General features: G+C 32.8%; 2 protein-coding genes across 9 annotated transcripts in view; one reads left to right on the plus strand and one right to left on the minus strand.

Moving 5' to 3' along the window:
* LOC142240679 (snake venom 5'-nucleotidase) overlaps positions 1-13,565 on the minus strand; it is a 102,692-nt gene that overhangs the window by 16,019 nt on the left and 73,108 nt on the right. For 4 of the 8 annotated variants that reach the window (XM_075312385.1, XM_075312384.1, XM_075312386.1 and 1 more), the window contains 2 exons: positions 4,397-4,541; positions 329-845 (listed from right to left, as the gene is read on the minus strand). In XM_075312385.1, coding sequence (XP_075168500.1) covers positions 329-845; positions 4,397-4,534 — 655 coding nt within the window. In that variant the 5' untranslated portion in view covers positions 4,535-4,541. Of the gene's footprint in view, positions 1-328; positions 846-1,054; positions 1,152-4,396; positions 4,545-13,565 lie in introns of those variants that run through there. The other 4 variants (XM_075312382.1, XM_075312381.1, XM_075312388.1 and 1 more) reach the window with 3 other exon arrangements.
* On the plus strand, positions 10,457-11,496 carry LOC142240680 (uncharacterized). Its single transcript, XM_075312389.1, has 3 exons — positions 10,457-10,612; positions 10,670-11,305; positions 11,368-11,496. Exons 2-3 carry the CDS (start codon positions 10,695-10,697, stop codon positions 11,369-11,371), a joined length of 615 nt encoding a protein of 204 aa, XP_075168504.1. The 5' UTR covers positions 10,457-10,612; positions 10,670-10,694; the 3' UTR covers positions 11,372-11,496.

Below are 13,565 nucleotides of genomic sequence, written 5' to 3' on the forward strand. Positions count from 1 at the left end.
GGTCCGTTTATATGGGGGCTATACGTAAAAGTGGACCGATATGGCCCATTTGCAATACCATCCGACCTACACAATAACAACTACTTGTGCCAAGTTTCAAGTCGATAGCTTGTTTCGTTCGGAAGTTAGCGTGATTTCAACAGACGGACGGACGGACGGACGGACATGCTCAGATCGACTCAGAATTTCACCACGACCCAGAATATATATACTTTATGGGGTCTTAGAGCAATATTTCGATGTGTTACAAACGGAATGACAAAGTTAATATACCCCCATCTTATGGTGGTGGGTATAAAAACAATATATGTATATTGAGTCTACTTACACATGCTGGGAGAAAAGACATCACCACTAAATAAAATTAAAGGATTATCACCCTCAAACGTTCTGATGGCGGTACAGAAACGTGCCGCTCCACCAATGGGTTCAACTTCTGTGGTCACATCCACATTGTAAACATCATTGTAGTGCAAAATGGTTAATGGTTTCTTATCCTGGTCCGACATTTTCAATAGATTTTTTGATTTTTCCAATTGTGTTATAATCGATGTGGAACGATGATAGCCGGCAGTAAAATTATCCACACGTCCCCTAGCCCTGGGACTTTGCGGTTGGCTCAGTGATGGACGTGAGTTACGGGAGAGATCCTGATGTGACAGCGATTTGGTTTCGTATTTTGTATCGTCTGTAATCGTAGAATCGCCAGTTGCAGCTATGGAGGAAGTTGTGGGCAATAATGGATCAGGATCATCCAAATCGAATTCGTTGGATAGAAAATTGGGATTTGAGCTTTGGATTTGTGTGACGGCCCGTTTGCCGGCTTCGCGTACCTCAATGGAAGCCTAAAATCATTAGCAAAAAGAGAAAAATTATTTAATATTTTTTTTGTTTTTAATTCGCAATATTTTAATTTGCACACATGTCAAGCTAGTAGTACAATATAGAGAGCGGACATTTACAGAAGACAGGGTAAATGAAAATGACTGATTTTACAATATCACGTAAAAAGCCAACCAAGACAAAAACACCAATTTCAATGAGGGGACTTTACCAAATTCATTTAAAAATCAATTTCCAAATCTCTATGAAAATGACAACTAATGAAAACTAATTTTTTTACAATACAGAAAATAATGAAACACACAGAATACACACTCAAAAAAAAAGTCATAAAATTGCACAGTAGAAAATAAAATACTTTTTTTTATTATGACCAAATAATTTCCAAGAATAAAAACAATAGTAAATTACAAGTCTCTAATATTTTTAAAGTTTCTTAATATGATCAGCAAATACAGTGAAACCTCTGAAAGGTGGACGCCTAAATTTTGTCCAACTTTAAGAGATGTCCAGATTTGAGAGCTTTATTTTAATGTGTTAATGTAGCAAATGTCTCCCAAGAACTGTCCATGTTTGAGAGGTGTCCAAGTTTGAAAGATTTCACTGTATATTGTTTGCTGTTATGCCTTAATACGGTCGCCTAAATTTTGTCCAACTTTAAGAGGTGTCCAGATTTGAGAGCTTAATTTTAATGTGTTAATGTAGCAAATGTCCCCCAACAACTGTCCATGTTTGAGAGTTTTCAGAGTGTCCAAGTTTGAGAGGTTTCACTGTATATTGTTTGCTGTTATGCCTTAAGTTGAGAAAAATTAAAAGATTCGTGAGTAAATACAAGACATATTCTTAATGTATTTTTTTCAATGTTTAACGATAGCCTCTGGTTTACCTTCTTTTATTTTGTTTCTGCTAAACTAAAACATGTTTTAGTGTAATCGGGGTTTATTTTAGCAGATATTACATTAGCAAAAGTTAACTAAATGCGATTTCGATTATTTGATAAAATGTAACTCTAAGGTTGCACTACTTCTTCCTTAATTGTCGTAAGTATAATTTTATATTGTCATCCTAAAAAGGCTGCTAATTCATAATCCCGTCAAGGATCCCAAACTCAATCCTAAACCTAGATGACATTAGTTTATAGTTTGCATGCAAATTCGGATTTTTTTTTTAATTATTAACAAAAAAAAAAGTAGATTTTCAACTATAGCAAGTTATCTTAAATTCGCACTGTATCTTTTAAGATATAACCAGAAAAAATCGGAAAGTTTGTAGTAATTCTGAGAAATCTACTGTCAAAATTGAAAATCAAATTCAAAAAACCACAAATTGAAAATTAAATCGTAATATTGGTAAAAAAAACGGTGTAATGTAGAAATATCTCTATTCTCTACTATAATCATTTTTTTATTTGTAAATAAAAACCTTGAAAAAACACATAAATTATTTTTAGAAAAAAATGTAGTATGCAGATATTCTTTTTTAACCAATTTGTATATTATATATTTTTTTCGGAGGAATCGACGATCTTGTGCATTTAAGGGTTAATCTTAAGTATGGAATCCCCCATTTAGGATTGCATATAAGACATAGTTATTAAACTAAATTACTCAAGAACCGATAAATCCAACATTAAACGGATGGGAAGATAAATCCAACATATGCAAAAAAATAAAACGGTTGGAAAACGGGTAGGTAATGTTGGTTTTTTTATTGCAGTTTAGTTTGATATTCTTCAAACTTCTACCAAACAATTGTTTAAAAAAAAATTTTCCGTACACTTATTATATTTTGTACTTTGTGGTCTCGCGGACAACAATTCGTTCTACTCAAAACTTGTATGTGGTATATCGTTTATTAGAAATGGATCACCAGATATTTGCAACTAAAGTTATTTGTTTGTTTTAAATGAAGTTCCTTTGAATCTGTTTGCATGTTCACTGCAAACTGTCCTTTAAATAGAATTGCTTGTGTGTGTGTGTTGATGGCTATAAGAGCTACATGGTCCATAGTGTGTTTGCTTACAAAACTTTTTGACCGTGGTTCGATTCTCCGTCAAACAAACGGAAAAATTATAAAAATTGTACCCATTATTTGCATCCACATTATACTACAGAAGAGAAAATGGTGAGAACTAAAGAAATCTTGTGGAAGTAATACAGATATGAGGAAGATCACTAGCTGACACTAATGAGTAACTCACTAGCCGACAGCATTTGGGGTGCAAGTTACCAGGACATCTTGTTAACTATTTATATGGCGATTGGACGGTCATTGGTGAATTATGCGACGCCATTACTCAGTAATCACCAAATCAAAATCTTTTCACTGAGTAGAATGCGAGGTCCTGTAGGATAGTGTAGCGGAAACAATAAACAGTTACAAAATAGAGGTGTGCACGTGACACGAAATTGTCGTGACTCACGAAAATTTTCGTGATTCGTGCGTGAGTCGTGAGTCACGCTCATGACAACAGCGTGAGTGTGCGTGAGCGTGATTAACAAACCAAAATATCGTGCGTGAGCTTGAGTCACGAAAATAATATCTTCGTGAGTGTGTGTGAGTAACGAATTACACTCAGGACAATATTCCTGCTCACCAACATAAAACGCTGAGATGTTAAGAGTTTAATAACACTCTCGATTTTAATAATGCTCATGTTTTCAGACACTTCGGTAAGGTAAATTAATTATAAAATTATTCGTGAGTCACGATATTTTTCGTGATTCACGGTATTTTTCGTGAGTCACGGTAGTCTTTGTGAGTCACGACGTTTTCGTGCGTGAGTGTGCGTGAATACAAATTTTCTTTTCGTGAGTGTGCGTGAGCGTGAGTCCTACCAAAAAATATCGTGCGTGAGTATGATTTTTCTGTCGTGAGTGAGCGTGAGCGTGAGCGTGAGTAAACTATTACTCACGTGCACACCTCTATTACAAAATTAATCATGTTCTAAGAGCTAATACCAACCACGAAAAGAGAGGGCACAGATTTTGTTTTTTTTTTTTGTTTTCATTTTCAGTATCTCGTATATAAATTGGGGGATCTAATTAGATATGAATAGACCCCAAAAATGGTAAGATCTAATCGCATCAAATAATTTCTTTTAATTTTTACTTGGGATGTGTCATATTCCCGGAGTGTTTTTGGCACTCAATGTGTCAAGTTCCATGCCCATTATTGCTGATGAGGATACTACCCCGGTCATGCCTCAAGATCGACGACAAAGCCGAAAATCCTCTGGACTAGTGCCATAGTCAAAAATATTCTTGAAATAATTGTACAACAAATCGTAAATAGCATTTTGGTAATTATCAAAGATTTTATTTATATAAATTTTGTGCATTAAAATTAAAAACAATTTTGCAATTAAAACATCGAAAACAAAAAGGAATGCAACATAAAATGAATTTGTGAATAAATTTAACAGAATGCAATGCAAACACCAAATAATTTGTACAACATTTAGGCTTGTGAAATAAATTTTTAAGTGTGTGTTTTAGTTTTGTTTTGTTTTGTTTTTTTTTTTAATTTGTTTTAAGAAACATCTTCATTTAACCTGTTTTAACCATCCAACCACATTCCGCAATCCTTTTGTAACTTCTGTAGCTTCATTTAACGCCGTCGTTGAACTGTGCTCAACTATATCGCCCAATTTCGTTCTTAATTGTCCCGATTGTGATGAAATATCGGCCATGATAAAACTGCTTTCGTGATTTGTTTTTATTTCAATTTTCAATATATAATATTTTATAAACATTTTTATTGGGGATATTAGGAAAAAAATAAAATTAATTTTTATGTTTTTTTTTTGCGCAATAAAATAGATAATGAAATTTTTCAAACAAAGTGGCGGTATAATAAACAAATACAAACGATACGAATTGGTTGCCAACATATTTATTACTTCTATTTAACTACCATTGTCCCAGTTAACAATTAAATAAAAAAATATCTCCAACCACAATATTCATTGGCTCTTTAAAATTTAATGTCAATCCAATCAAAAGATTTTTTTAGATTTTTAATTGAATCAATAAAAATTTAATTGAAAGGTCCGAAGAAGAAATCAATTAATTTTTTACTAAAGTGTATTTTGTATCCCAATTAAAAAATTAATTCTATCACTTAATATCTTGATTGAATTAAAAAAAAAAACAAGTATATACGGCCGTAAGTTCGGCCAGGCCGAAGCTTATGTACCCTCCATCATGGATTGCGTAGAAACTTCTTCTAAACACTGTCATCCAGAATCGAATTACTTAAGTTGCGGTAACGCTTGCCGATGGCAAGGTATCGTAAAACCTCCTAACACCATCTTCTAAATGGTATGTAAGTCCATACGTGGTAAATCAAAAAAGATCGATCCAATACGTACATAATTCAGTTTGACAAAGTAGACACAAAATTTTGACAAAATTTTCTACAGAAATAAAATTTTAACAAAATTTTCTATAGAAATAAAATTTTCACAACATTTTCTATAGAAATAAAAATTTTGACAAAATTTGCTATAGAAATAAAATTTTGACAAAAATTTCTACAGAAATAAAATTTTAACAAAATTTTCTCTAGAAATAAAATTTTGACAAAATTTTCTATAGAAATAAAATTTTGGTAGATTATTTTTGGCTCTAGTGGCAACCATGATTATGAACCGATATGGACCAATTTTTGTGTGATTGGACCAATTTTGGTATGGTTGCTAGCGACCATATACTAACACCACGTTCCTAATTTGAACCGGATCGGATGAATTTTGCTCCTCCAAGAGGCTCCGGAGGTCAAATCTGGAGAACGTTTTATATGGGGGCTATATATATTTATGGACCGATATGGACGAATTCTCGCACGGTTGTTTAAGATCATATACTAATACCATGTTCCAAATTACAACCGGATTGGATGAAATTTGCTTCTCTTGGAGACTTCGCAAGCCAAATCTGGGGATCGGTTTATATGGGGGCTATATTAATTATGAACCGATGTGGACCAATTTTTGCATGGTTGTTGGAGACCATATACCAATATCATATACCAAATTTCAGGCGGATCGGATGAAATTTTCTTCTCTTTGAGGCTCCGCAACCCAAATCTGGGGATCGGTTTATATGGGGGCTATATATAATTATGGACCGATGTGGACCAATTTTTGCATGATTGTTAGAGACCATATACCAACATCATGTACCAAATTTCAGCCGGATCGGATGAAATTTGCTTCTCTTTGAGGCTCCGCAAGCCAAATCTGGGGATCGGTTTATATGGGGGCTATATATAATTATGGACCGATGTGGACCAATTTTTGCATGATTGTTAGAGACCATATACCAACATCATGTACCAAATTTCAGCCGGATCGGATGAAATTTGCTTCTCTTAGAGTCTCCACAAGCCAAATCGGGGGATCGGTTTATATGGGGGCTTACGGACCGATGTGGACCAATTTTTGCATGGTTGTTAGAGACCATTTACTCGCACCATGTACCAAATTTCAGCCGGATCGGATGAAATATGCTTCTCTTAGAGGCTCCACAAGCCAAATCTGGGGATCGGTTTATATGGGGGCTATATATAATTATGGACCGATGTGAACCAATTCTTGCATGGTTGTTAGAGACCATATACCAACACCATATACCAAATTTCAGCCGGATCGGATGAAATATGCTTCTCTTAGAGGCTCAGTAAGCCAAATCTGAGGGTCCCTTTATATGGGGGCTATACGTAAAAGTGGACCGATATGGCCCATTTTCAATACCATCCGACCTACATCGATAACAACTACTTGTGCCAAGTTTCAAGTCGATAGCTTGTTTCGTTCGGAAGTTAGCGTGATTTCAACAGACGGACGGACGGACGGACATGCTTAGATCGACTCAGAATTTCACCACGACCCAGAATATATATACTTTATGGGGTCTTAGAGCAATATTTCGATGTGTTACAAACGGAATGACAAAGTTAATATACCCCCATCCTATGATGGAGGGTATAATAAAAAAATAAAAAAAAAAACAAGTATATACGGCCGTAAGTTCGGCCGGACCGAATGTACCCTCTCCACCGTAGAAAGTTCTACAAAATACTGTCAGCCACAATCGAATTACCTGAGCAATATCATCTGACCTAAATCAATAAAAACTACTAGTGCCAAGTTTCAAGTCGATAGCTTGTTTCGTTCTAAAATTAGTGTGACGTTCGGGCATCGGTAGATCGACTGAGAAATTCGTCTCGACCCATAATATAAGAACTTTATGGGGTCTAAGACCAATATTTCGATGTGTTACAAACGGAATGACAAAGTTTATATATCATACACAGAAAAAAATATCACCAAAATATTTCCAATTAAAAAGTTAACTGAAGCTGAAAACTTTTCAATGAAAACATTTATTGATACAATTAACTTTAACTAGAAACAATAAGTCAATGATTGAAACATTTTAATTAAAAAATTAATTGATTTTAATAAAAATGAAAGTATATTAATTGAAAATAGTTTCGTCTTTATTTAAATAAAGACGAAATTAATTGATGCAATATTTGTTTTAATCAAACTAAGAACACAAAGTTAGTTAAAACAAGTAAGGAAAGTCTAAAGTCGGGCGGGGCCTACTATATTATACCCTGCACCACTTTGTAGATCCAAATTTTCGATACCATATCACATCCGTCAAATGTGTTGGGGGCTATATATAAAGGTTTGTCCCAAATATATACATTTAAATATCACTCGATCTGGACAGAATTTGATAGACTTCTACAAAATCTATAGACTCAAAATTTAATTGGGCTAATGCACTAGGGTGGAACACAATGTTAGTAAAAAAATATGGGAAACATTTAAATCTGAAGCAAATTAGGAAACTTCGCAAAAGTTTATTTATGATTTATCGCTCGATATATACGTATTAGAAGTTTAGGAAAATTAGAGTCATTTTTACAACTTTTCGACTAAACAGTGGCGATTTTACAAGGAAAATTTTGGTATTTTGACCATTTTTGTCGAAATCAGAAAAACATATATATGGGAGCTATATCTAAATCTGAACCGATTTCAAATTTGGCACGCATAGCAACAATACTAATTCTACTCCCTGTGCAAAATTTCAACTAAATCGGAGTTAAAAATTGGCCTCTGTGGTCATATGAGTGTAAATCGGGCGAAAGCTATATATGGGAGATATATCTAAATCTGAACCGATTTCAACCAAATTTGGCACGCATAGCAACAATGCTAATTCTACTTCCTGTGCAAAATTTCAACTAAATCGGAGTTAAAAATTGGCCTCTGTGGTCATATGAGTGTAAATCGGGCGAAAGCTATATATGGGAGCTATATCTAAATCTGAACCGATTTCAATAAAATTTGGCACACTTGACTACACTACTAATTGTACTCCTAGTGCAAAATTTCAACCAAATTGGGGTAAAACTCTGGCTTCTGAGACCGTATTAGTCCATATCGGGTAATAGATATATATGGGAGCTATATCTAAATCTGAATCGATTTCAATAAAATTTGGCACGCATAGCTACAACGCTAATTCTACTCCCTGCGCAAAATTTCAACCAAATTGGGGTAAAACTCTGGCTTCTGGGACCGTATTAGTCCATATCGGGTGATAGATATATATGGGAGCTATATCTAAATCTGAATCGATTTCAAAAAAATTTGGCACACTTGACTATAGTACTAATTGTTCTTCTTGTGCAAAATTTTAAGCAAATTAGGGTAAAACTCTGGCTTCTGGGGCCATATAAGTCCATATCGGGCGAAATATATATATATATATATATATATATATATATATATATATATATATATATATATATATATATATATATATATATATATATATATATATATATATATATATATATATATATATATATATATATATATATATATATATATATATATATATATATATATATATATATATATATATATATATATATATATATATTTATTTATATATATATATATATATATATATATATATATATATATATATATATATATATATATATATATATATATATATATATATATATATATATATATATATATATATATATATATATGGGAGGGAGCTATATCTAAATCTGAACCGATTTCTTCCAAAATCAATAGGGATCTATTCTGAGCCAAAACACAAACTTGTGCCAAATTTGAAGTCGATTGGACTAAAACTGCGACCTAGACTTTGATTACAAAAATGTGTTCACGGACAGACGGACAATAGGGATCTATTCTGAGCCAAAACACAGACTTGTGCCAAATTTGAAGTCGATTGGACTAAAACTGCGACCTAGACTTTGATTACAAAAATGTGTTCACGGACAGACGGACATCGCTATATCGACTCAGGAGTCCACCCTGAGCATTTTTGTCAAAAACACCATGTATCTATCTCGTCTCCTTCTGGGTGTTGCAAACATATGCACTAACTTATAATACCCTGTTCCACAGCGTGGCGCAGGGTATAAAAAAGCGTGAACATTTTCGCGATGTGTATTAAACAATTAAAGGTGGGTATTAAGTTCGAGTTCAGCCTCTAAAATCGAAAATAATTGTGTAAAACTGAATAAAATCATAACTTTTTTTTGACAAATTGTATTATAACTTGATGAGTAATGATCCAAAGCAACAATTGACAAAGTTTATTTGCTTTAAAATAAATTATTAAAGAAAAGTATCCGTGAAAAATTGCCATTTTGGCGCGATAATGCGAATTTAGTACTGGCCTTAATTGAAAAAATTGATTTTGATAACTAAAAAGTTGATTGGAATTCGGGTTGAAGTTCAAGTAAATAGTTAATTGAATCAATTAAAAATTGATTGGGTTTTCCAATCAACATAAATTCAATTTTCGATTAAATTAATTAAAGAAATGATTGATTTTTGCAATCGACATCAATTAAATTCTGAATTGAATCAGTTTAAAAATAATTGAAATTGTCAAAACAAATCAATTAATTTTTTAATCAAATATTTTTTTCATGCCCAATTATAATTGATACTATCAACATTCACTGGATCAATTAATTTCGTAATTGAATCACAAATTATAAATAATTTTGTGTGTTTGGGGGAGAGAGTATAAAAATTAATAAAAATTATCAATGCAGAACTCATCGGTCATATATAAGATGCTCAAAGTGATGCAAAATTATTGACTAGTTCACCTTAGACAGTAATAAGCTCATTTAAACAGCTGATAACAGGGTTGTAAATTTTTGGTACTTAGTTAAGATAATTTGTACTTAAAACTAGATTAGATAAATCAGTTTCTTAGTCCGACAAGGTTTGACTACCCAGCCCTAAAAAAACTGGTATTTTTGTTCTGTATGATCTTTGCCTGATATGACAGGCGGTCATTATAATCTATCAAATCCTATGATTACCAAAATTTTTAATTTACAAATATTTTTTGACATTTGCAAAGACCCCCAAATATTTGCGAAAGACTAAAATTTTAAGAAACCCAACATAAAATGCCTTTATATAGAAAAATCCCCGAATAATTCGTAAAAATATTGTTTTGCGTATTTGAATCTTAGTCCGCTATTTTATACATACAGAAAACAACTGATAAGATAAGCCATCGTCAAGAGTCCGATTGTCTAGTACGAATGTCAGTATATCTACAAATACTCTGGATCCATGGAAATTTTCATTAGTATAAAACTAAGTCAACAGTTGAACAGAATCAAAAAAGAAGTCTTTTCGTAGAGACAACACTGGAAAGGAATTAAAATCATTACGGTGAGTTCCACCACGACAGGAGAGTTCAATATTATAACGAATTAAGTGAATTCATAGGACCCATAACAATTGAAGACATACAATGAGGTATATTTGTGTCCTTGTGCTATTAGCTTTGGCTCTGGTGACTGTAACAGCCCGTCGTCACTATGGAAATTCGGAAAGTAATGCAGATCACCATCATCGACACTTTGATAAATACAGATATCATGGATATCATTTAAGGCATAGATCACCTTATAGTTATAAAAGAGGATCAAGATATTATGGACGCCACTATGAAACACGTAGAGGTTTGCGAGATCCAATGGCCACATATGGATCAACAGATGAGCTTAGCTATGATCAGAGGAAGGAGGAAAAAATAGATTCAGTTGAAGCTGATCCAACCAAAAAGCTTTCTAAAGATATAAGCGATGAGGAGCGTGATAAGCACAGAACCTACGGTTATGATGGGGACCATCGTGGTCTATGGAATCGTTATCATCATCGTCGTCATCACCGCCACCATCATCGCAATGATAACAATGATGACAATTATGATGATTTCTATTTAAATAAACGTCGATATCATAACAACAGAAAGGATACAAAAGATGTAGAGAATAGTGATGAAAATGATTTCTCTCATCCTGCTACAGATGGCAAAGAAATTCTGAAGGAAAATGAACCGAAATCTACTATTGATATTGAGTAATTTAACAAAAATGTAGACGCATAATACCGAACTCATCTTTTTTTATTATAAATTACAGATGATCACAGAATTGGTCGTAGGTAGATCTTCATATGACTTAAAGAGTTTATATTTAATGTATAATTTGCCATCATATTTTTATGATCTAAGCTATGTAATTAATAAATTTATATACACGGACGAAAAAGATTGTTTTTCATATGTTTGGGTGTAAAAATTATATGTTTGGAACTCAAATTTTTTAACACAATATTTTTAAGTGCTAATATATAATGTTCATAAACTAGCATAACATGTTTGGGACATATATGTTAATATGTTAGAACATATTATTTTTAGGACATAAAATGTTTGTAAATATAATATGCTTAGATGCAAACATATATTAATTTAGAAATAATCTATAAACATATATGTGTTTAGAAAGAGAGACCTAGAGAGTATGCTGCAAGTAACCAATAGGCGCCTTAAAAATATATCCACACAAAGAAAATTTCATTAATTTTTTTTTCTACCAGTGTATGCCCTAAGGTGAAACATAATATGTTTGAATAATACAAACAATATTTTGTTTGGACCAATCCTGAAAGTATATATGCTTGAAGCAAAATGTGTTTGGGTTATATGTTACAGAAGCGATTTTTTTTGAGGGTGTAGTGACCTAATATCATTTATGTTTTCATCATTAACCGTCACAGTGGATTCAATCGAATACTAAAACTATAATCTCTGCTCGCTTATACTGAAGAACATGTTAAATGTTTCATAATGGTAAGTCGGTCGTCTCGTAATCGATCAAATACTAATCGTAGAATTTTCATACACAACCTAACCTTGCTCGAAATAAGATGTTTATTCAAATTTGGATTCCCTTCGGTCGGTCCGCTTTTACGCCTACTCTTCTTCAACATCCATATGATAATTTCTCCGAACCAAGCCGTTGATTTAATTCAGTGCAGTAAATATTCGACAAAAAATCAAAGACAAAAAGGATGTGGGCACTAACGCAAATAAACTGTAACAGTGCATGAAGTCGGCAGTAGTAGAAAAGCCCTCACAAAACAATTCACACTCACGATAAAATTCATGTTCACGATAAAAATTCACATGAATGGAAATGTTCCTTCGGGAGTGTGAATGAAATTTCAATCGCGCGCTCCTCTATTTTCTAGACTTTGAAGGAGCATTTAGTAACCTAATTCTGAGAATAATTGTCTCTTATCTTGTTTATTTGATTTGAAATCAATTTTAAAAATTGCGATAAAATGTAACATAAATAGCGATAAAATGTAAGAGTGCTGCCCGTGAGTGACAATGTGCCCCAATTTCCCGCAGGTTGTTGATCTAAGGCAACAAGGGCTGATATGTAGGGTTTTGTCCTCGGACTTTTTTTAATTCCCAGGAAAGGAGGAATTATTTAAATTTTCCCGGGATCCCACTCAAAGAAACCTTAATATGGTATCAATTTTAGCAGGGCTGAAACTGGCTCGACTCCGACTCCAGCATTTTTCATCAGCTCGACTCCGACTCCGGAGTCGACTCCGGGTAATATAACTAAATCTAATTTTGATACCACTAATTTGTAGTTCTATTGTGGGGGTACCGTAAGTGGATCGATATAAAGTATCGTATTTATTTATGTGTGCAAAAAAAAGGTCTTAATTGCATATTAGATGCCAATTGAACTCTATATTTCAAATTTAGGGCAATGTTTAATAAATAAAATAATGATATAAATACCCATCATAATATGATAAGATACAAACAGTATATGTATTTGTGGACCAAAATTATCGATACTATCTCAAATCCTTTAAATTTGTTGCGAGCTATATAAAGGTTTATATTCCATATGCATGAATTTGAATCTGAATCGATTTAGACAAAATTGTATATACTTCTACAAAATCTATGTACTAACGTTATGGGACGTAATACAATTTTAACAAAAAATGCAAGGAAAGTCTAAAGTCGGGCGGGCCGATTATAATACATTTTGATAAAATCTCAAATCAGACTTCTACAAAATCTCGGGCAATATTTGGGAAATATTTATAATTGTTTAGACAATTTCTCAAAAATGCATTTATGATTCATTCATTGAAAAATTTGAAAATTTGAGTCATTTCTACAAGTTTTCGACTTAGCAGTGAGTATCAGTGAGCATACAATTTTGGAAAAATTTATGTCTAGTAAATAAAATTTTGCAGAATTTTATATAGAAATAAAATTTTGCAAAATTTTCTACAGAAACAA

This window comes from Haematobia irritans, chromosome 5 (assembly GCF_050003625.1).
Source record: "Haematobia irritans isolate KBUSLIRL chromosome 5, ASM5000362v1, whole genome shotgun sequence".
Taxonomy (NCBI): Eukaryota; Metazoa; Arthropoda; class Insecta; order Diptera; family Muscidae; genus Haematobia; species Haematobia irritans.